Below are 21,697 nucleotides of genomic sequence, written 5' to 3'. Positions count from 1 at the left end.
ATCAAATGCATTGTCCAAAGGTGTTACCAAAATTTATATCAGAGGTGCTGAACGATTTTGACCTTTAAGGCTCCCTCTCTAGGATTTTGCCTCGCGTCAAGTACACAAAACTGACACATGCATGGTAAAGGTTCTGTCCTCAAAGCCTCGTCCACCAATCACCCCTTTCCATCTTACACCATTCTTCGCATTCAGGGGCCTCAAAATTAGGTCAGAGACATGAATGAGGGAAAGGATGAAGGTGTCACCTAGCTGCCGTGTCAATGTCTGTTGAGTCATGAATTCACATAGGCAATTTGTCAAATAGCAGTCTTCTAAGGGCTTTATATGAACTCTGTTTCCCCTCCTGCTGCCTCAATTCCATGATGTTCAAGGGATCTCCAAGCCTTACTTAGACTTCACTTGCATAAAGAGTAATTTGGCAATTTAGTCTAATGATTTCCAATGTTTCAAATCTACGTCACTTTCTAAGTTGTGTAATTGCAAAGTTAGCTCAAATTTAGAAAAAAATTGAAGATGGATATGACTTGCAGAAAAGTTGATTATATGAAAATGAACTTAAATTTTATGTCAGTTGTTCTTGAGAAATTTTGCTGCAAAGAAGTTTCCCTATATCGATGCATGTAAATTTCATGGGGACCTAAATATAAAACTTTGTCGAAAAACAGTATCCGCCTTTTTTGTAACTGCACGGCAAGAATTAATCCATAATATTCTTATTTCCATTTATTTATTTATTTCCATCGCCCCGAAAACAGCTCACAAGGCCTTTTACATCGGAGGGTATAACATGAAACAACAACTATCACAGGATTTTTTAGATTACTGAAAATTAAAGAAAAGATACCATGCCAACAGATTATGTGGTTTTTTATTCCGCAAGAATCCACCGATAATTTCACAATCTACTTACTTTAGAAGATTTTCAGAGAAAATTGAAGACGGGCGATTTTATGGAAATTTTCTCACGTTTGAGCATCTCTATCTCAGTAAAGGGAGGAATCTTTGTCAAATAAAGTATAGATCCATAAATTTCAATCATTTTTGAGTATGCCTGCGAAGTTTCAAGTTTATAACTATATAATAAGTCAAATTGTAATTTTGCCCGGCTTTTTTCGATTTCCGCCCACTGTAGAGCGGTTAGAAAATTGCCGCTCGTATTGTAGCCACTACTGCCGCTCACGTGCCGTTCAGGTTGCCGCTCGCCGCTTGCCGCTCGCCGCCCGCCGCTAGTATCGTAACCGAGGCCAAGGCCTCTGGTACGATATGAGCGGCGAGCGGGAACCTGAGCGGCACGTGAGCGGCAGAGGTGGCTACAATACGAGTGGCACCGCTCATGTTTCTCACCTTTTCTAACTTCAGTCTTCCTTTGTTTGGCCGTATTCTCACTACTTTGATGTTTCTCCGCTTACATTTTCAACTACACTGAAGGATGAATCTACTGAGCGGCAGTGGAAAAGAAATCGGTCTGGACTTGGAACCATGAGCGGCACTGGGCGGCGCCGCTCACAGTCTCTCTCCGCTCAAACATATCGTACCCACCCTCAATGGATTTACACGCAACTAAATGAGGCCCGATATCAGAGCGGCGCCGCTTGCCGCTCACCACCCGCCGCTCGTATCGTACCCGAGGCCTAAGGGTTAATCCACAGTTACTAATTTGACTCATTGCTAATCCATAATCTTAACCATTGGAATTCTGGTTCCATAAAAGGTGTTGGTACTGGTCAGAATGGGTCAGAGAAGAGTCTGGTAATATTGTCAATGGCATCTGGGAAATTTTTTAATGGTATGCAATTCTTTGGGTATTTGGCCTGGAAAAGGTGGGGCTTTAAAAATTCCTAATCGGTTTTACGAAATTTGGGGTTCCTTCTTGGACTCTACGATGTAAGTTAAGCTATTGGTTTTGTGTGTTTATTGTAAAAGCTTTTTGTTTCAAAGTATGAAAGTAAGCTAATGTATACAGTGTTCTATTGTCAATACGAGCAATGTTATTACGAAGCAATTCGTTGATCCCAACGAAAAGCCCTATCCAATCTATAGTAAAACAACCATTATTAATCACCTCAGTCCCGGTCCTGGCAGTTACTTAATGAACTTGATTACGGAGTTCCACGAATAAGCATCGGTGGATATGCAATATGCGAAGTTTTAATAGTTCGGCTCCGGAAGCGTCGCACACCCAGCTAGATCAATTCTTCACAGTCGTGAGTTAGCGCACATTGTCATGCAGTGTTGCATTCTGCAGGATAACTGTACTCCTCAATTCCTTGCATACAGTTCGGCCGGCGAGAGTTGCCCGATGACAGCACCATAGGAGGGGCGGAAAACCCTGCGCCAGCACAGTTTGCAGCCAATAGATGTCCCCCAAATGTACCTCACACCCTCGCCATTTGATTTGCAAATGCACGAATATTTACCAACTTTTTGAGTCACTTATTCTAAGAGGTAAATTTCGTGAGACAGGGCCAAATTTTTATTTTGTTAATCAGAGTTTTTGTAAAGCAGCAGTTCATTCATTGGGGGTATTTACCAATGTACTCATATAGGAATTTAGTGGGACTAATTGCATTTGTTCGTTCATCAGAGTTCTTCTCTTAGTGGGAGTTTGCAAGGCAGAGGTTTTACTGTTTAAAATACAATGGGCTCCATACCATGGATAGCTGCCATGTCACTCATTTTTGTCTATCATGACAATCCCCTGTGTGCGTTGTAATACATATGTCTTCAAGTCATCCGAGTGATCTTTGGATTGTAAAAGTTGCCATTAGACCATTTCTCTATGTTTATCCATTCACATCAAGTCCTGTGCTTTTTCAGTTTCATTGTCAAACATACACAAATTATATTAATTATATTATTTGACCTGATTTATGGTATTGGTGATGCATATCCTTTATTTTTTTATTTTTAGCTTGTTGGTAGGGACAATAAAGTAGAGGAAATAACTGCAGATAATATCTTGATTGCTGTTGGAGGCAGACCCAATTACCCGGACATTCCTGGAGCCAAAGAGTATGGTATGACATCTGATGATATATTTTACCCACGCCATAGTCCTGGGAAAACTCTAGTTGTTGGGGCATCGTATGTTGCGCTGGAGTGTGCGGGTTTTCTCGCTGGTTTTGGTTTCGATGTCACTGTAATGGTAAGCTGAATACATATCTTGTTTTATTGCATGTCCTTTACAATTTGTTTTCTATTCCTAAACTTCTATATTCACAAAGTGACTTGAGGGTTTTCCATGAAATTAGGTCCTTCATTGTTGAAGTAAGGCTAATACCTCAAGAATAACTGACTAGTTTTCCAATGACTAGTGAAAATTTTCACGGCAGAGAAATTGCTTTCTTAAATGGAGCCCAAATGCAGACTTATTAATATTAATTAAGGAGGTTTTATGATTTTAGATGTCCATCACATGAGGTATTTCTTCATGCATTATGTAAGGTAGGGACTGAGGCTATTACTTCATTTTATTGAGATTTTTGTGAAATTTTACCTTAGAGGTTTTTTTATGCAAGGGTTTTACTGTAAAAATAAGGTGATTTAAATCAATATCTGCCATTACTACCATATACTCCATAGTACAAGACAGTGTTTTAATTCAGGGAAACTCCTTCAAAGTCTGGGGTTCTCTTTCACGTCTGGTCTCGCTGAGTGCAGGTTTTCTAACTTTCGAGCCAGACTACAGAATCTATTGTCATGACGTATAATAATAATATGACATAATAAATGACACATTCCTTAAGTTATATTTATATTTGTCACTTACACTCTGCATATTTCCACTTCTGGCCAAAAACAATTTAAGCACTTTGAATAAATACAAATGCCTTAGCGGCAACAAATTTAGGGCCACAAACAAAAGAAATGAGTGCTCGTAGTAATTTTTAGACAGTATTACCGTAATTATTTTTTTTGCAAAACGAGTGCACACTCAAATGTGCTCATGTATACACTGCCCCAGCAGATTATACCATAAGAAAGTTTGGAATGAACAAGAGCATGATAAATGGTTTTTTTTAACTTGAAGAGGACATTAGTTTCGTAGGTAATAAAATTTGGACAAGGTACTTCTAAGGCATTTGTTTACAGTAAGTAAGTGTTTATCCCAGCGTAGATTACTATCCAGAATTACTCCCAAGTATTTCATTTCATTCACTCTATCAATGACTGGACAGTTACAGACACAATTGAAACAATTTGTATAGTGAAATATAAGTTTACCATTAAAAATACTTGTATTACATATGTCATAGCACAAAAACTTCGTCTTTTCACTTAACTCTAACCCATTGAAATATGGTGGGGGAGCTCAAAAGTCTCCCTTTTTTCTGGTCAGCCAGGATGGGAGGGTGGGCGCAGCTCTTTTCTGATCGATCCTGGTTCCCTTTGGCCAATTACCTATGAACACAGGTAGTCCATGCAACGAGTGTGGGCTAGGTTCCATTGGCATAAGTGAAAGCTTACACATGAGTGCGGACCATCCATACATAGAGGAGTCATCTGCTTGGCTCCTACAAGCAGCTGATCATTTGTGTGTCCAAGCTGTAGTGACATGTTTGTGCGTGCACTTGAATGGGGGTGGCTGATGCAGGCCAAGCAAATTCATCAGTAGAATAAGTGTGAACTTGGAGATAACTGTGAGTGCTTTTCACCATTTATTGAAGTGGAGAGAAGGGCCAACGTATGTGATGTCTTGCATTTTAAATACCAATACCATGATCGTTAGGTAAAGAGGTAGGTGAGATCACGTTATAAATAAGGAACCTTGTTTGATGGGTATTTTTATTCCAATTTTTCATTTCCTGGTGCACAGCAATTACTTAAATTGTGCATGTCTGTATGATGCTCTTCTGCCGTGGCAGGCTGAACACAATTGGTTGGATGTGGATGGTTTTTGTCTGAGCCAATGTGAAAAGTGGTGATCGCTCCCCATATGTGTAGTGGAGAATGTCCACGTCCATGTGAAATGGGCTCAAGCCAATACAGTGGAACCCTGATCTATCGTACCCGCATTCATCGTTCACCATTCCTGGTCCCAAATAAAGTTTCATACGGACAATGTAATTTTTTCCTGCATCCATTGTTCCCCGAAGTATTGTTGTCCCGCATTGATGGTTTGAAGATTGCGGTCCCGAAGTATAATTTTCCTGCATCCATCATTTGACGAAAATGAGATGAAATGTATATACAGTGTGTCATTTATGGCTAATAACGGCAGGCACATAGTTTGAATTTTCCCCAGGAGATGTAACTAGCATAGGGAGAAGCTCAGTAACATTAGCGTATATCCCAAAATTCACTATCCCCTTCCATTCAGCACTTGCCTCCCCCCTCTGACGCTTTCGGGTCATTCCATGTCAGTTCATCCAGGCATGACACCCACCGACTCGGATTTTGATGAAACTTGCCAATTTTCATCCTTCCATGATGGAATGAAACAGTGTAAAATATTTCTTGGCTATCTCTAATAGTTTTTTATTCCAAAACCATTTGAAGTTTGGGTGAAACTGCAGTTTTTCAATGAATGCGGTCTCCAGAGGCACTTGTACCTCCAGAGGGCAATAATTTGTCTCAGCCATAGTTTTCATCCGATTCTTATGAAATTTTGCAGGTTTACTATAGAAGTCATGAGGATGCCAAAAACTAATTGAAAAATATCCTAAGGAATATTGGAAATTCTCTAAACTCATGTGTTTCATAAGATTTTAGAAAATTTTGCGTCAAAAACATGGTTCTATAAAACATCAAATTTTGACCTGAGGCAATATCTGAATCAAGCTAAATTAATTTTTCTGATATTCCTTAAGGTATGACCCACCACCTGTAAAAATAAAATTCATGGCTTTTTGCTTGCTTTGTCGTTAAAAAAAATTTATGCAAAAAAAAAATCCCTTTTCACGACTCTGGCAGTCAGTGTTCAGTCCTCCTTCAAGTGTGATGAAATGCTTGTGTTAACTGTTTTCTATATCTAAGCAAATATTTACAACATGAATCTAGTAAATAATACGTTAAAAAAATTAATATATTTTTTATGTGCAGGTTGTTTTTCTCCCGATAAGAAAAATATATTTTTGAAATAGAATATTTTAAGGAATTCATAGCACTTACCCATCATTGCTGGGGAAAACTTGATTGTTGCTGTATAAAACACATCAAAATACAGGATGCATGTCAATACAAGTTAACTTTCTCCATTTTGTATTGACAAAAAATTTCACGATTGTGTTTTACCTCATTAATACTGTTCTACTTTGAACAAAAAGGTTTTCAAAGTACTGGATAAAGATTTCCTTCCAGAGCATGATTCAGAAGTTCTTGATAAAGCGAGTGATATGAATGTGCTAGTTGGGTTACTAAAAGAAAAACTGGTGACGGAAGGCAGTCAGGGAGAGATAATTCGGCTATTAACACTAGCTCCGACTTCATGGAGTAGGAAAAAAGTAGCCACCGAAATTAATGTTAGTGAATATACAATTTGGCATGCTAGGGAATTCTAGGAATGAAAGGCATCATAGCTATACCAGATCCAAGGAGGGGCAAAAACATAGAACAAACTGCAGTGGACTTAGTTCAGTCATTTTACCAAAATAACGAGTATTCATGCCTTATGCCAGGAATGAAAGATAAGGTGAGTGTGTCCAGAAATGTCCACAAGCAAAAGAGGTTACTTCTAAGTAACCTAAATGTCATGCCTGGATGAACTGACATGGAATGACCCTTTCCTCTTCTCCAAAATCGAACAAAACGTCTTAGCTCATGCAGGGATTGTATTTCGAATACTTAAGCTTTGGAAGAAAATATAAAGTTACACGAGAAAAATAGAAACGTGTTTCTTGCCTCTCCCATTCTCGCCCACTGAACTTTTTCAGCCTACTTGCTTCCAAGTTCCCAGTTTCAGACGGTCGGGTTTATTAAAGACAGGTTTCATTTTTATTAGTTTTATTTTTATTCTTCTTTGGACCATGGCTCTCCCGAAGAAACAAGGGAGATCTTAAAAAGATGGACGGAAAATAATTGAAGATGAAGAAAAGAATCCGGGCTAGAAGGACGTGAATATTCCAGAAAGTCTTGGGTTGTCCTATAGCACATGACGGCATGGGTAAGGGTAGAGCAAGCTACCTGGTGAAAACAAGAAGTGGGATGAAGCGAGGATAAGGTGGGCATGCCGCTGACGATTAACGGAACATTGTGCATGCTCTATACATTGCCTTAATTATATCATAAGTACATATATTTATTAGAAAGTAACATTTCAAATATGTATTGGACTATTTTTGGCCTTTGTGCTCCATCTCAAAACCAATCACTGTGGCGGCGAAAGTGGTTGTTTTAGGCATAACATGCACATTGCTCTTGTAAAAACGTGTACTTGGAATGGCATTTGATGGATTAGTATTTTTACATCAGACAGAAATCCATAATAGCAGTGCAAATGCCGAATGGAGTGCAAACATTTTTTAGCTTGGTGGTGTGTTCCTTTAGGATATTTAAAAGAGATATTAGTTGAATCAACAATATGACCTAAGTGTTTCAATGAAGTACAAATATTCCTGTAATCAGCTAAAATCTTGTTTGAATTCCTTCATGAATATCACAATTACTCCCCGAAAACCTGCGTGTGACATAAGCAACCTAGCCAAACATTCCTGCATTGATTGTTTTCCCGCATTCATTGTTTTTTTCGTCCACCCTTCTGAAAAACGATAGATTGAGGTTCCACTGTACCATGTGCTCCAGGTATTTAACACCATGTAGTGCAATGGAATTTTTCTCTGAGTTCTGCAAATGCAGCATCAAGATCAGCTTGCTTCCCTTGCTATCTTTGGAAGCAATGACTCCACTCAGTCAGTAATGCACCCCCTCATATTCCATCAGTATCCTTTGGAATTCCTTTTGCTTAAATTTCTGGAAGATGTCCCATACTCCAGGTCACTCAGGACATATTTGTCCATTTCCCCATACTGTGTGCAAACCATATTTTACCATGTAATGTATGGATAAATTCAGAAATCTGGGGTGGTAATGGTGTATTTTCTATTAGAATATATTGAGGGAATATATTTTAATTGAAGATATATTTCATGAGAAGGTACTGATTTCCTATCTATTTTTTAGATAATTGGGTTGTCAATACCAGGGTAAATTGGCATATCCTTTCTCCCATTTATCGTGAAAGGGGTAGAAATAGATTTTGCTTTACTCAAAAATTTCCACCTCATATTTGCCCATGTTTATAACCCTTTCACTGCTGTTCAATCTCCGAAAACCTACTCTTCACATTCGGCGAAAATGTTAAAATGCGTTTCGTGGGCCCATGGAGCAGGTACTTCCAGGATGGGTGTGGTACACCCTCCGAAGGGTCGCTAATCCGCAGCCCTATCCTTGACGATCTCACCCACGCAGGACCGTCTCTTCGACCCTACCTCCCGAAAAGGGACCACTCTGACTGCAATTTGAAAATCAATCACTCAATACGATCATCAAAAACTTATTGTTTTCATCGCACTCCTGCCAATCATGCAATCAAGTACGTCTTTGAACTGTGTTTCTACGATGAAAAATAACGATTTTGTTAACTTTCTAGAAACGTGGCTGCGGACAACCGGAAAAATGGCCATTTTAGCAAAGTTAACAAAACCGTTTTTTTTTCATCGCAGAAACACGGTTCAAAGACGTACTTGATTGCATGATTGGCAGGAGTGCGATGAAAACAATAAGTTTTTGATGATCGTATTGAGTGATTGAATTTCAAATTGCAGTCAGAGCGGTCACTTTTCAGGAGGTAGGCTGCCTGCTCGTAGGGTCGAGGAGACAGTCCTGCGTGGGTGAGCTGGTCGAGGATAGGGTCGTGGATTAGCGACCCTTCGAAGTGCTTCAGCGAAAGTGCTGACCGCATGGCAGTTAGGAAGAAAAAGTACGTCCACAGCAGTCTGCCATGCGGACGTACTAGGTACGTCCACAGCAGTGAAAGGGTTAATGATGGACTTTTCCATTTCCTTGGCTTTACATATTCAGTGGCATGTATTTTTACTCTACTTTTAAATTTAATGTCATTTCTTTAAGTCCAAGGTATAAAATTTAAGAGAAAGAATGTGATAATAACATATCACCTACTTCTTCATGTGTTTTGAGGAATTACTGTTGATAATTTTTACAGGTTCGCTCAATCCTTTTGAGAGGCTTTGATCGCCAGATGGCTGAAATGATAGGTAGCCACATGGAAACTCATGGAGTGAAGTTCATAAGGCCAGCTGTCCCAACCAAAATTACAGAGAAGTGTACTGGAAGCCCTGGGGAGCTCGCAGTAAGAGTTTGATTGCGTCAATTATCTGCATTGATGATAGTTAGAAGAATATATTCATGCTATTTATTCTCTGTAGGTGACGTACAAGTTTTTAGGATGGAAGAGAGGAAGAACAAACCTTCAACACAGTAATGTTTGCTACTGGAAGGAGTCCATGTACAAAAAATATTGGCCTTCAAGAAATAGGAGTGAATTTGAATGAAAAGTAGGTAATCCTTTATGTATGTATGTAGGGTGTTTAGTCTTACTTTTGCCTTGTTGCTATTAAATGGTAGCATTCATGGAATGAGTAATAATTTTAAGATTCTTGGAAATAAGGGAGAGAGCTTTTTGTTGCATTTTTTGCATGGAAATTTAAAAAAAAAACTCTTAACATCACATTTTTTGATGTGTAATTACTAGAGATCCATGAAAGTGGTTTTATTTTTTGCTAGAATTTGTTTCACAACTATGTGATTTTGGTGTTATAAAAAATCTTGATAGTGTTATTGTAATGATAAAATTTTTTCACATTTCTTGGTGTTTTGTTATTTTTTGTGGACATTTCACAATTGCTTATACTTTTATAAGCATTTTACATAACATTAAATACAATTGAAGCAGTACAAAATATCTGATAAAACCAAATGAAAAAAATGATTCAAGGTACATATATCAATGGTTTAAGCGTTAATATTATAGAGTGAGCAAGAAAAGGTGCACAGTGAATACTTGAATTGATTGTCTTTGTGAGGAAGAGTAGAGCAAAAATTGACCAAATAGTACTAAAATGTGTTTTCAGTTTCATTGTATTACCGTATATGTCTGAATATAGTCCCCCCTTTTTTTCCAAAAATGCCCTTGGTAAAAGTAAAGGGGGGACTATATTCAAACGCATTTTTTTAACTTTCTCCGAAACTTAAGCCTCACAATTAGGGGGGGGGGGGACTATTTGGAGAAATACGGTAATTTAGACCAATCTTCTATATCATTTCTACTTTATAGATACCTTTTTCTCAACTGATACGCAACCAAACTCTGCAAATGAGGTACCAAAATGCACAGAATTTATCAGAGAACATGCAACGACATATCTTACTTCCTAAATATTGCTACTGTTTCCAAATATTGGTTTATAAATAATTTAAAATAAAGCAAAAAAAAAAAACAAAAACCGTTAAATATTCCTGACATTAACGGCACACAAACTGATACATTTGTTCATTTGCAACAATATCTCGCATTCTTTTAATATCTTTTATCAAAATGGGGCTGATTCCACTTTCAAGTCTCCTGTTAATACGTAAGTATGAGTCATTATGTGCGTTTAACAGAGGATAGTGTAATTACTTCCAATGTTGTGTTTAAAGAGGTCCTCGGACCTCAATTTGTACATAAGACCCTGCTTTTTTTTTCTACATTTTAAAATTAGAAACGCGCCTATCCCTCTGTGCACCTGCATTGAAAAGAGTGGGGGAAGCCCGCTGGGAGCGGGGGAGCACGCTCGTATCACTATATTTAAGCTCTTCCTGCTTCTTTTTCCTTGTAATCATAATGTATTCTTGGCAAATACGATTTGCAGATGGCAAATCCCCTCTACCATTCAACTGTACTTCGAGACCCTTTCCCAAATGTTTGGATTTTAAAGTTTCTTTACCCTAATTCCAGCATTTAAAAATGCTTCAATAGTAGGGACAACAAACTCCTCTTTCACCTCCTTCACTTTCTTTGACTGGGTAACTGTCTGTTCAAATGATAGCTGTCATTTTGCAGATCTCCTTTATTTCGCATGCAGGGCCGGATTTACTTCAAGGCAAAATAGGCACGTGCCTAGGGGCGTCGCTGTCCAAGGGGTGCCTTCTGTCAGGGCGAGTGGCTACTCCTTATCATAGAAGTCAGGGAGGGGTAGGCTCAAGTGAGGAGGGGCGCTCAATGGAGAGGTGCCTATAGCGTAACTTGGGTGATTCCGGCCCTGTTCGAACGTTTGTGTATCGTAATTGATTTGCTTTAACAAAGTGTCATCCGTCCTTCAGATTCAAGCCTTTACTTTGTCTTTCACATAAAATCCTCCTGAGCCGAAATCACTCGCCCTGGTATGAGCCGTAACACTAGGTTTTCGGCATTTTAAAATTCCTTTCCTTCATTTGATGTATAAAGCTGTAGCCATGATCAAAAACAGTCCAAGCACGAATCACGACCAATCGTGACAGTGTTTTCAAACAGAGTAGTGGGTAGCTATGGTATAACCATACGTAATGTATAACTTACATTTTGACCAAAATTTTCCATGTTGTGGGCTCCCTTTTGATAGCCCTCACCTAGGTGCTGAGGGAAGACAGGTTCAACTAAATCGCATAGTATTGATTACCGCTATTGCAAATCGGTTAAGAAAGGCCGATAAAGAAGCACACACAACTAAACACAATCTGATACAAATAAACTTGAACCGGGGGTGTGTACAAATGATTTTTTTTGCATTGAAGCTCAGTAGAGCACCGAATATCCCAAGATCCGTCTACTAATAATTAGCACCCCCCTCTCCTCCAATCATTTCTGTTCCTTCCTTCTCATCCATAAACTGCTAGTGCTTCATGCTTTCAAACAACAATAGGTCTTTGTTGTCTTCTAAGGAGACGAATCATGCTGTTGATGGCACGGCCCTGTCGATGGCCGCCATGGTCACCGGCACGTGCCTTGAATGGTGGCCGGCGGAAAGTTGTCTAGTCTGAAAGCGGCCTTCCGTTCCCAGCCAGTGGCCGTGTTTAAGTCTGCAAAATTAAGTTAGACCCACACTTAAGTTTTTCCTGCTACAACTTATCCAATAATGCTGTTTACTGTGTCACAGTGAGTCACCAGAATTACTGCTTGTAATTGATCCGTGCTGAGTTTGTGAGCTTTACGCTCTTTTGTGGCTGCGTTGAATTTCTTTCAGTTTTTTATTGATTCAGAATATGTAATTCTTCAGGAGAGAAAGCGCGTCATTCTAGACATTTCCAATAGTTTCAGAATTGATAAATGTGAAGTGAAGAGAGAGGTCGTGATTAATTTAATGGCAAATTTCGGCGGAGACATCACTGCAGTTCGCAATATTATGCCAATTCAATATGCAACAGACAAAACAAGCCAATTGCCCTTGGAATCATAATGAGGTAGATCGAATGAACGTCAGCAGCATGAAGCAATGAAGGCTTAGGCTTTAATAGATTTTGCGATATCGTGTCTTGCAAATTTCTCTGATCTCTAGTAATTACCTAGTCTTGCTGCGTGAAGAATGCTATATTAATACAGTCATTCTGTTTTTTAGGAATGGTAAAATCATTGGTGATAAACTTGAGAGGACAAATGTACCAAATATTTTTGCCATTGGAGATGTATTGGATGGTACCCCAGAGCTTACTCCTGTGGCCATCCAAGCGGGTCGCTTTCTTGCACGAGTGAGTAATTTTGATCTTTTCGACTCTATTTGTACCTCTCTAATTCTTTGTTGTGGTATGATGCAGTTCTAGTTGATTGAGCTATTCAGTTGTCATGATTACAATGTAGTAGAATTTTGTATTGTTGAACATTTGTTCTTGCAGAGGCTTTATGGTAAATCAAATGAGCCGATGGACTACAAAATGGTTCCAACCACAGTTTTTACTCCTCTTGAATATGGGTCTGTTGGATACTCAGAGGAAGATGCCATAGCAACATATGGTGCTGATGATATTGAGGTGTATCATACTCATTACCAGCCGTTGGAGTACACACTTCCTGAGAGAGATGAGAATAAGAGCTATGGGAAACTAATATGCCTTAAAAGTGCTGGGGAATGTTGATATTTTTTTGTGGCCTTTTAATTCGACGTGTAATAACCTCAAATTTATTTTTATAAACTTCTGTTTGCAGAAACTATAAGTCCTTATTAAGAGTAATTTGAGAATCACTATCAAGTTCAAACCATGTTTACTCTTTGGTTTTATTATACACCCATGTCTCGTATAGCGCAAGGGATGCGTTCCTTGGGGTCTTTGCGCTATACGAATTTGCGTTATACGAGAGCATTTTAACATAGGGAAGATAGGGATGCGTTCCTGGTAGCATAGGTCTTTGGTATTGAATTTCCTCTAAAACATCTATATTCCCATAAAAAGCCTTAGAAAACATTATTTCTATAAATATTTATAGTTTAAAACATCTTTAAAGATAGTATTCACGCATTCAAATACTTTTATTCACGTTTAAAAAAATTCTTACGTGCTTTCGAAATTCCATCCTGTCGTGCGGGTGGGCTAACATCTGTCATCTCAGGGGATCGTAATGCGTTGCCGGAAGTTGACGATTTTTCAAACTAGTCTAAAAACAACTGTTGTGTCACCCAGGCCCTTTTGTAGCTCATCGAAATGACAGGAAAATGCTACTTTAAATGCCATTTCATAGCTAGCGGAGTTTACGAATGATAAATCATTTTAATTTGAAGTCCTCCGAGTCATTAGCAGCTACGTGAAACAGTCTTTAAATGCCTTGAAACCTTACCCAGGTTTTCCTTCCCTGAAAATGAATGAACGAGAATGCATTCTTTTCCAAAAGAATATCGTTTCGTCAACACTAGATCTAGTTGAGGGGGAAAGGAGCCACTTTCAATAACAGCTTGGAGTTCATCAGAAAATGTTGTGGTGGCTGCGCTATCAACAATTGCAGATTCACCTGATATCGCCGCACTGAAAATACCTGCTTGCCGTTTAAATTCTGGAACCAACCGCTTTCACTAAATGTCTCGGAGCGATTACCACTCTCGTCTTTTTGTACTGATTCACCATGAACTTTCCGTATGTGTAGACCGCTTGGTTGAAGTTGGTGCGGCTGAGGTCACTGATATTTTAGCTTCGTCTTTATTCAGAATAAGGCATCGTGAGTTTAAACTTCCACGCAATATCGCTATGACGCTCTCCATTTTCAAAGCAATTGACCTCTCTCAAGTCCTCTTCTAGGTTAATGGTTTTTCTTGATAAATTCCCCAGACGGCACAGGAAGTTTTCGTACCTAAATACGAGGGTGGACAATCAAGATACAAAAATCGCGCTTAGGAAGTTACTTAGAAGGTTTTGTTTCTTTATTTCCTTTAATGACGAAAAAAGATGCAAGAGGACTGGCAAATTCATATGCATCGATAAAATTGTATCTCATCGATAAAACTGTATTCGGTCTGGGACTATTTTCTTTCGCGGGTGGTGCCATCTGGTGCCATCGTGCCATATCCTCCTAGAAAGATCACATGTCTTCACAAGCTAGCACAAGGCGTTGGAGATCGCGTCGTTTACGTAACGTCTTACCACATTTCAGGGATTTTTGTGGTTAAGTTTGTGAAAAATAGTGTCTGGTAATGGTGAAGTTTCCCTTATTCTTTAATTTCATTCTCTGGGCTTCAGAAACGTGTTTGTGAGATATTTTTGTTAAAAATGCCTTCCGTGTGTGTAATGTCGGGATGTAATGGAATCTCCGGGACATGGCTCAAGTTTTTAGCTTTCCAAAAGATCCTGAGTTGAAGAAGAAGTGCATTTGGGCGATAAGAAGAAAACATTTCACCCCCACGAAAAACTGTGAGGTATGTACTCTTTCTCGCTGTAATTATTTGGATGTAATTTTAAGTTAGAAGTGGCTTCGGGATGTTGATGCATCAACATCCCGAACTATTCAGTACCGAAGTACTATAGTACTATTCAGTACTAAAAATGGTGATTCAAAATATTGTAGCAGCAATTCTTTTGAAAATTCTTGCATTTTAGTTGTCTTTTTTGTATTAATTCATTCGGTAAACGTGTGGTTAAAGGAGAAACTAGGAATAAGCTGCCAAGTTTATAGGATCGAATATTGCTTCTTAGCTTGCCCTATGGTGTATTACACGTCGGCTTTCATCATTTCAAATTATCTTATGCTATAGTTTAAAACAATAAAAATATCAGGCATACAAATATTTACTATATTTACGAGCCTATAGTAATTTGATTTCTCATGCAGAAATACCAAAAATTGGAAATGATTTGACCTAATAAGTTACATGGTATTTTATTATTTATTAATTTTAGGTGTGTGAGATTCACATCGCACCTTGTGATATCAGAAAATAATCTGTGGCCTTGGACGAGAAGACGAGGAGAAAATTCTTGCTGAATTGAAGTTACCCAGATTGGAGGAAGGTACCATTGCTTCACTGTTACCTGTCGCCAAGAAGACAGACATTGTGGCAGAAGTGACATATTTGTGGATGTGGATTTGATTTGTGCAAGTTGGTGCAGTGATAGTGGACGTTCATCGGAGAAAGTATTGACGATAGTTTGTATGTATCGACCAGTCCTCTTTTAAATAATTTTCTATTCGAAAGAGAATAAGAGTAATTGTTTCGCTAAATTAGATGTGGGATAGAAGAGAAAATTGGAAATATTATTGTGGTTGACAATAGAAAATACATAATATATGTATTGTATTTCTGTGGGTTTTTTCTTTCCTGCCTCTTTAAAATTTCTTGCGGTGGTGACTACATGCAAAGTAAGTATAAAATCGGAGGTGTGATCTAAGAGATAACATGTTTTATTTTACAAGTGTTTATGCTGGTGATTTGGCAGGACTTTCATATTTTTAATAGGTTGATACATTTACTGCAGTGACCTAGAGACTTTTACTCATCCCAAATAATTTTTCAAATACTTTAGCGCCTGATATGGGTAAGTTTTAGTAGCTGAGACTGAACTATACGTTAATTTTTGCTTGCATTTTGATGAATTCGATCATACTAATAGCAGATGTGTCAGCAATCCTGTTTCATCGGCAATTTTTATTTAAAACTTTTATTTCGTCAGGCTTTAGGGTAAGCTTTTTAATGCTCGTGGGCTATGTGATGTCTTATTTAGTGTCAAAATTAATAAGAATTTACTCTCATTAACATCTCAAGGTTTCCATGTAAGTACGAGCCACTTAAGAATTCTGGATGCTGGGGATGCGTGAATTAGCCGTGAGAATCTCATTTTTCGCAGAGTTATTTAAGTGGCCGAGTAAGTTTTGTAAGTTCTCAATGGGTAAATAATACTATATCATGAATTCTAATTACCATGAAAAACTCACAACCGACAAAAACTTTGTCGGTCGTGAGTCTTTCATGGTAATTAGAATTCATGATATGGTGTTATTTACCTATTGAGAACTTACAATTCATAATGATTCGTATCAAGGTTCTCGCTACGGTCGGTAGTTATCGATTGTGTTGCGTTCGATACATCTTTCGATCGTGCGAGTTACGATATAACTAATTTCGACCTAATCGATTGAGATTAGCCTGAGTGCCGTGTTCCTGCGCGCTTTGTATCCAATCGTACGTGCTTAGTAGCGGACATTCACATGCTGCGTACGCGCTTCGTCGACAGGCCGCGAATGGAATGTATCCATTGACGAAAAGCGACGGAGCGGCATAGTATCCCCTTAGTCAATGGGTACTATGTACATACGAATTAGATACGGAGGGTTCTGTGCCGTCTGGGTCTTGATTTTTCTACACGCATTCCTATTTTTTGCCATATTCTCTTGGTTTTTACTCTGTATGGCTCTATCTAAATCACCTTCTTCTGCTGAACTGTATTCCTGAGATGCAGAAGGCCTATGACTGCGGGGAGGGAACGAAGCCATTGTGTTTGAGACTCTATAGCGGACCCTTTTATGTGTTGCTGCTATTCATGCGCAACTCGGCCACAGCTCCATTTCTCCCCCGTAAATACCGATGACCTTGAAGGCTTTAGCGTAGACCCTCTACCTGGAAGTCAATCGCCCGGTAACCTACGACGGCAAAAATACGTCTCAAACCATATTGCTGAAAAAAAAACTCATTTCCACTAGCCCCACGCTTAATTAACGATCTAAATTATTTACTATCATTCTGTTAAGGTGACTAGATAAATCTTCAGTAGGCCGGCTATCTGGACCCAATGATGAGTAATACTTTTGGCAATTGCACAGCAATGAATTTCGATTAATATATAAACAAAAAAGAAGATTTGAGGCAAGAAATAATATTAATATGCGTAAATTGATAGAAATTACGTGTGTACTTAGCGCAAGTTCACGTTTTATCACGAGAGCGTTTAAAATTTTTGATTAGGCTACACTGCGTTGCAATGTTTCCCCGAGGAACGAATTTGCGCTATATCGAAATTGCGCTAATTGAAATTGCGCTATACGAGACATGGGTGTATGTTTAATACTTTAATCAAAGCTTATCAATGACGCATTGAGCAGGAAAGGCTATTTCCTGTATGGGGAGGATTTTGAATTGAAAATTCTTCGCACACATTTTCAGGACTGTGAAGAATAATGTTTATCTTTGATGTAAATGTCCTTAAGTGTGTGAAAACAACAGATTCCATTTTACAAATTTATGCTGAGGTTATTTTATCCATCCATCAGCTCCCCTAGTAATTTTTGGCTGTTATGAATTAATGTAGTTCTAGTCTTGTGTCATGCGGAGCCAGGCATAACTTCCTTTGAACTTTCCCCGATGAGTGAAAAGTGCTCCGGTATGTTGCAGTCAAAACGATTTCTCCAAAAAAATGACTGTGCTCAAATTGAGCATTTACATAGCAGTCACACTCAAGGTAAAATTCCATGGCTGGAGCACTCACTCCCCTGGAATGCACTTAATTTTCCCCAGGAAAGTAAGCAAGTGAGAATTCTTCCCTCAAAACTCTCACTGAGCACAGGGGCAGGCACCTACCTAGCCTGTTATTGGCCTCCCTGAATAGTGTTGTCAAATGAGCACACTGTAGGGGCCAAGATGATTGTCTGAGCAAACATCTTGGGTAGGGGGGCTTCCACACACCCATCAGCCCTGGTGGATCATCCCCCTTCCTTTTCTCACTTGGATTTGTTATTTTTTCAAATATGTATGCATTATTAATTCTAATCAGTGTGTCCTTGTTTAATGTCGCCTACTTTTCTAGAAAAGTATCACTTTTTTACCCAAAAAATCAGTATCATCTATATGCCTTGCATGTAAGAGAAGATTTAAGAAGCATTTGGTCATGCAAAGTCATTTGAAGATGGATTTTCATGCTTTAACCAGTTATCACCAATCTAAGGTGTAGTGAGCAACAAATGAAATTTAATTTCAATGCTGAATTTTGGAATAAAAAATGAATTTCCTGCAGTAATGTTTACGAAAAATTTTACCCCCTTTTCCATCTCAAACTTAGGGAAGGCCTACTCTGTTGGGAATCCCTGAAACTTTCGAATCCTGTCATCTTTAATTATTTAACCAGTATCATAGTTGAGAAATCACTTTTGCTCCTGGAAAGAAGGGAAAATTTTGGTTGCCATGAAACTGTGCTTCAATAGTACCTTTAATGATTTTATTTTTCAGGAGAAAGTTATTGGCTTTCATGTCCTGGGACCAAATGCAGGTGAAATCACTCAAGGATTCGCTCTTGCCCTGAAGCTTGGAGCTACCAAGTCTGACTTTGACAATTTAGTAGGCATTCATCCAACATGTGCGGAGGTAATTTGTTTTTTATTTGCTTTATTCGCTGATGGTTCATTTGTTTTGTGAAGTAGAAGCAATTATAAGTTAATAACTTTCAGTTATTGCTATCCATGTGCAAGTACTTGTTATGTTACGTTCATATTTTGGTTTATTTTTATGGTTTATGCCTTGCTCAGAAATTTTGACGTTTAAGTCAGTGGATTGAACTCACAATAATTTTGTGGAAACTGTTGATCCTGTTGAGAAATATGGTACCTGTTGAGGTGGGGAAGGGGAAATGAAGGCTGTAGGAAAGGGACAGGTGATTGATTTGGGAGACAGTCCAGGGAAGTCATAGGTAGATAAAGGAATGGTGAGTCAAATAATTGTCAAGGCTCATCTGCACTTGAAGTAGTTACTGGTGAATACTTGGAATTGGGAATGAGTCAGGTCAATTCTTGTTTCAACCATATATAGACCTTCGTTTCAAGATCAGGACCAGATTCATTAGCAAAAAGAAACTGTGCTGAAGTAATTTGTTCAAGAGCCAATTTGAAAAGTTCTCTTGAGCACAATTTACAAATTTAAATAGTAATGTTCTGGATCTAATCTCTTGTGGCATCACTTGATGTGGTATTTTAGGCTCTTATATAATAACCCAAGAAACTTATTGATGGTTTTTGAAAGTTGTTCAATGAAAATGAAACGCTTGATTTGTGAGTGAGAACCAAATGGGAATTAAAACCAGCAAAACAGTGGCACCAACCCATCATACTAATTTGTACTTCTAATCCAATAGATACATGGAAAGATAAGAGCAACATAAATACAATACCATTTTCTTTGCTATGAAATGTCATTTCCTTAGAATATCTCTGGTAAGCTTATCACATGATGGATTTTTTTCAGGTCTTTACAACTATGTTCATAACCAAATCCTCTGGAATAAGTGTGGAGAAGAAGTCTTGCTGAAGTTAAAGTATGCTATTTTTGCTGTTTACCTGAGGAAGTTTTCTTTCTTGGTAGTATAGCAGCAAAATAGCAACAACTGAAGGATATGAAGTGCAAGAGCTCTTGTGGCAATAATGACGACCCCACTTAAAACCTTGATGGAGGGTGGAGTCTGATGTTTTGCATGAATTGTCCTCGAAAGTCATCACTGGTAGAATTTCAAGGTATCACTGGGAGAAAACATTGTGAAAATATTTAAATTTCAGTATTATTGATCACTATGTCAGGATAATTTATCCATGCTTCATATTGTGTTAGAAAATGTGTTGTTTTTGATTTTGTACAACTTATTGCATTGTTTTCATTTGCATTTTTTCCTTGCAGATGTTTGATGTTATGCTCCAGTGAATAAAATTATTAATTTTGGTACTTAGGTCATGAAAGTAATGCTTTTAAATGAGTTTATAATTCAATATTGGAATCATGTAATTGGTTTCAATATTTTTCTCAGTGTGTTTCAAGCTAGGAAATGTCATGCCTCGTTTTGGCCTAGTTCTTCTCATTTTCTCTACCTTTAGAGGGTTTAATTGAAGCTATCTTTCAATCATGGAGTTGAATGAAGTTTATAGAATTAACTTCAGTTTTTACTGTTGTGTGTGCCTTTGAACTGAAAGAGTAATCCGGAAATAATGATACTTCAGAACATTTTTGGCAATGATGCTATAGTTACTCTTTGAAATCATTACTCTATGCCTTGAATTTGATTGCAGATTATTTTCCTCTTGGAAAGTAGTCCTAGAATTGTTTGTATTCTAAATTTTTACCTTTGTAAATGCCTGGTTGAATATTATTTTATCAAATATGAAATTAAATTTATAATGACATTCACTTATGATGTAATTTCCCTCATTAACCCACTGATTTCTCTCAAGACTTTTATATCATAGGAATATAACAAGCATATATTGTATCCAATTTTTCCTGCTGCACCCTCATTGCCCTTCTAAATATTTGCTCAAGAAGATATATTTCCGGCACCCAATCGATGTAAGATCTTGAAAACTGTTCTTTTGGCTGAAACTGTAATGTTAGATCTGACAGTGGAGAATATTTCACAAAGGTAAAGCCATAGGCCTAAACAACCAAAAATTGTCCTCAAGTTCATTTATTTCATGTTTTTCATGGGCAAAGTAATTTTTCAGTAACCTTGCACTGATCGTAAGAATTTGAGAAAGCCTCTAAATTCATGGTTGCCCATTTTTTCAAGTGGTCTAATGGCCTATGTATCTATCTGATTTCTATTTACAGTAGACTACTGATTATCCGGGCTAATGATGGGGAGAGATGGCACTAATAATCGCAAACCACGGGTAACCCAAACTTTCACTTCAATGTCTTGGAATGTTCATAATTTCCATAACACAAACAAGATATTATTTTTGCCGTTATTCTGCTACTTTAGAGTGCTTCCCATACTCGTTGAGAGCTTTCTTTGCCGGTTCCCGATCTTTTTAGCTGCGATAACATGGTTGTACTCGTATTATTAATGCTCCATGTAAAGCCTGGTTTCGAAAACCACACATCTGTGGCTGCCTGATCAGGGATACAGATAAGTGGTTTGCACGAATGCTTCAAAACCACTGCTCGACATCGGAAACAAGATTGTCAGGCACCACGTAAACAGTCGCGTCTCGCACAAGTTATATGCCATTTGGCTCGGATGCCAGTGGATGCAGGACAGAGTTGTGCCTTGAATGCATACATTCCTAAGTAATCAGAGTAAGTGTTGATTCATTTCTCGGAGTATTCTTTTTGGCTTTCAGTAGTTTGCAGAGAGAAAATAGTAGTTTTTCCGCCAAAAATTTCCAGTATTTTCCTTTCATAAAGTTAGGAGAAGTCTTAAAATGACTTGCATTTAGTCGTGTTTACACTTGGCATTGGCAACTGTTGAAAGTGTCGACAGCAGTCAAAATGAC

At 38.2% G+C, this 21,697-nt stretch overlaps 2 protein-coding genes across 3 annotated transcripts; both read left to right on the top strand.

The window, feature by feature from the left end:
- Positions 1–1,266: 1,266 nt before the first annotated feature.
- Positions 1,267–9,322, top strand: LOC124171105 (thioredoxin reductase 1, cytoplasmic-like). The gene is made up of 3 exons (XM_046550247.1): positions 1,267–1,296; positions 2,915–3,148; positions 9,164–9,322. Exons 1-3 carry the CDS (start codon positions 1,267–1,269, stop codon positions 9,320–9,322), a joined length of 423 nt encoding a protein of 140 aa, XP_046406203.1.
- Positions 9,323–9,392: 70 nt separating this feature from the next.
- Positions 9,393–20,609, top strand: LOC124171861 (thioredoxin reductase 1, cytoplasmic-like). 2 transcript variants are annotated; one of them, XR_006867984.1, is made up of 6 exons: positions 9,393–9,515; positions 12,594–12,723; positions 12,868–13,098; positions 18,672–18,806; positions 19,680–19,945; positions 20,106–20,609. XR_006867984.1 is itself a non-coding variant. In XM_046551223.1 (5 exons), exons 1-5 carry the CDS (start codon positions 9,442–9,444, stop codon positions 19,740–19,742), a joined length of 633 nt encoding a protein of 210 aa, XP_046407179.1. In that variant the 5' UTR covers positions 9,393–9,441; the 3' UTR covers positions 19,743–20,609. The 2 variants fall into 2 exon arrangements, 1 of the variants encoding a protein (XP_046407179.1); XM_046551223.1 differs by having other exon boundaries at positions 19,680–20,609.
- The last annotated feature ends 1,088 nt before the right edge of the window (positions 20,610–21,697 follow it).

The sequence above is a fragment of the Ischnura elegans genome, chromosome X, assembly GCF_921293095.1.
Source record: "Ischnura elegans chromosome X, ioIscEleg1.1, whole genome shotgun sequence".
NCBI lineage: Eukaryota > Metazoa > Arthropoda > Insecta > Odonata > Coenagrionidae > Ischnura > Ischnura elegans.
The sequence above is the reverse complement of the archived record's forward strand: the minus strand, read 5'-3'. Positions and strand labels throughout refer to the sequence as shown.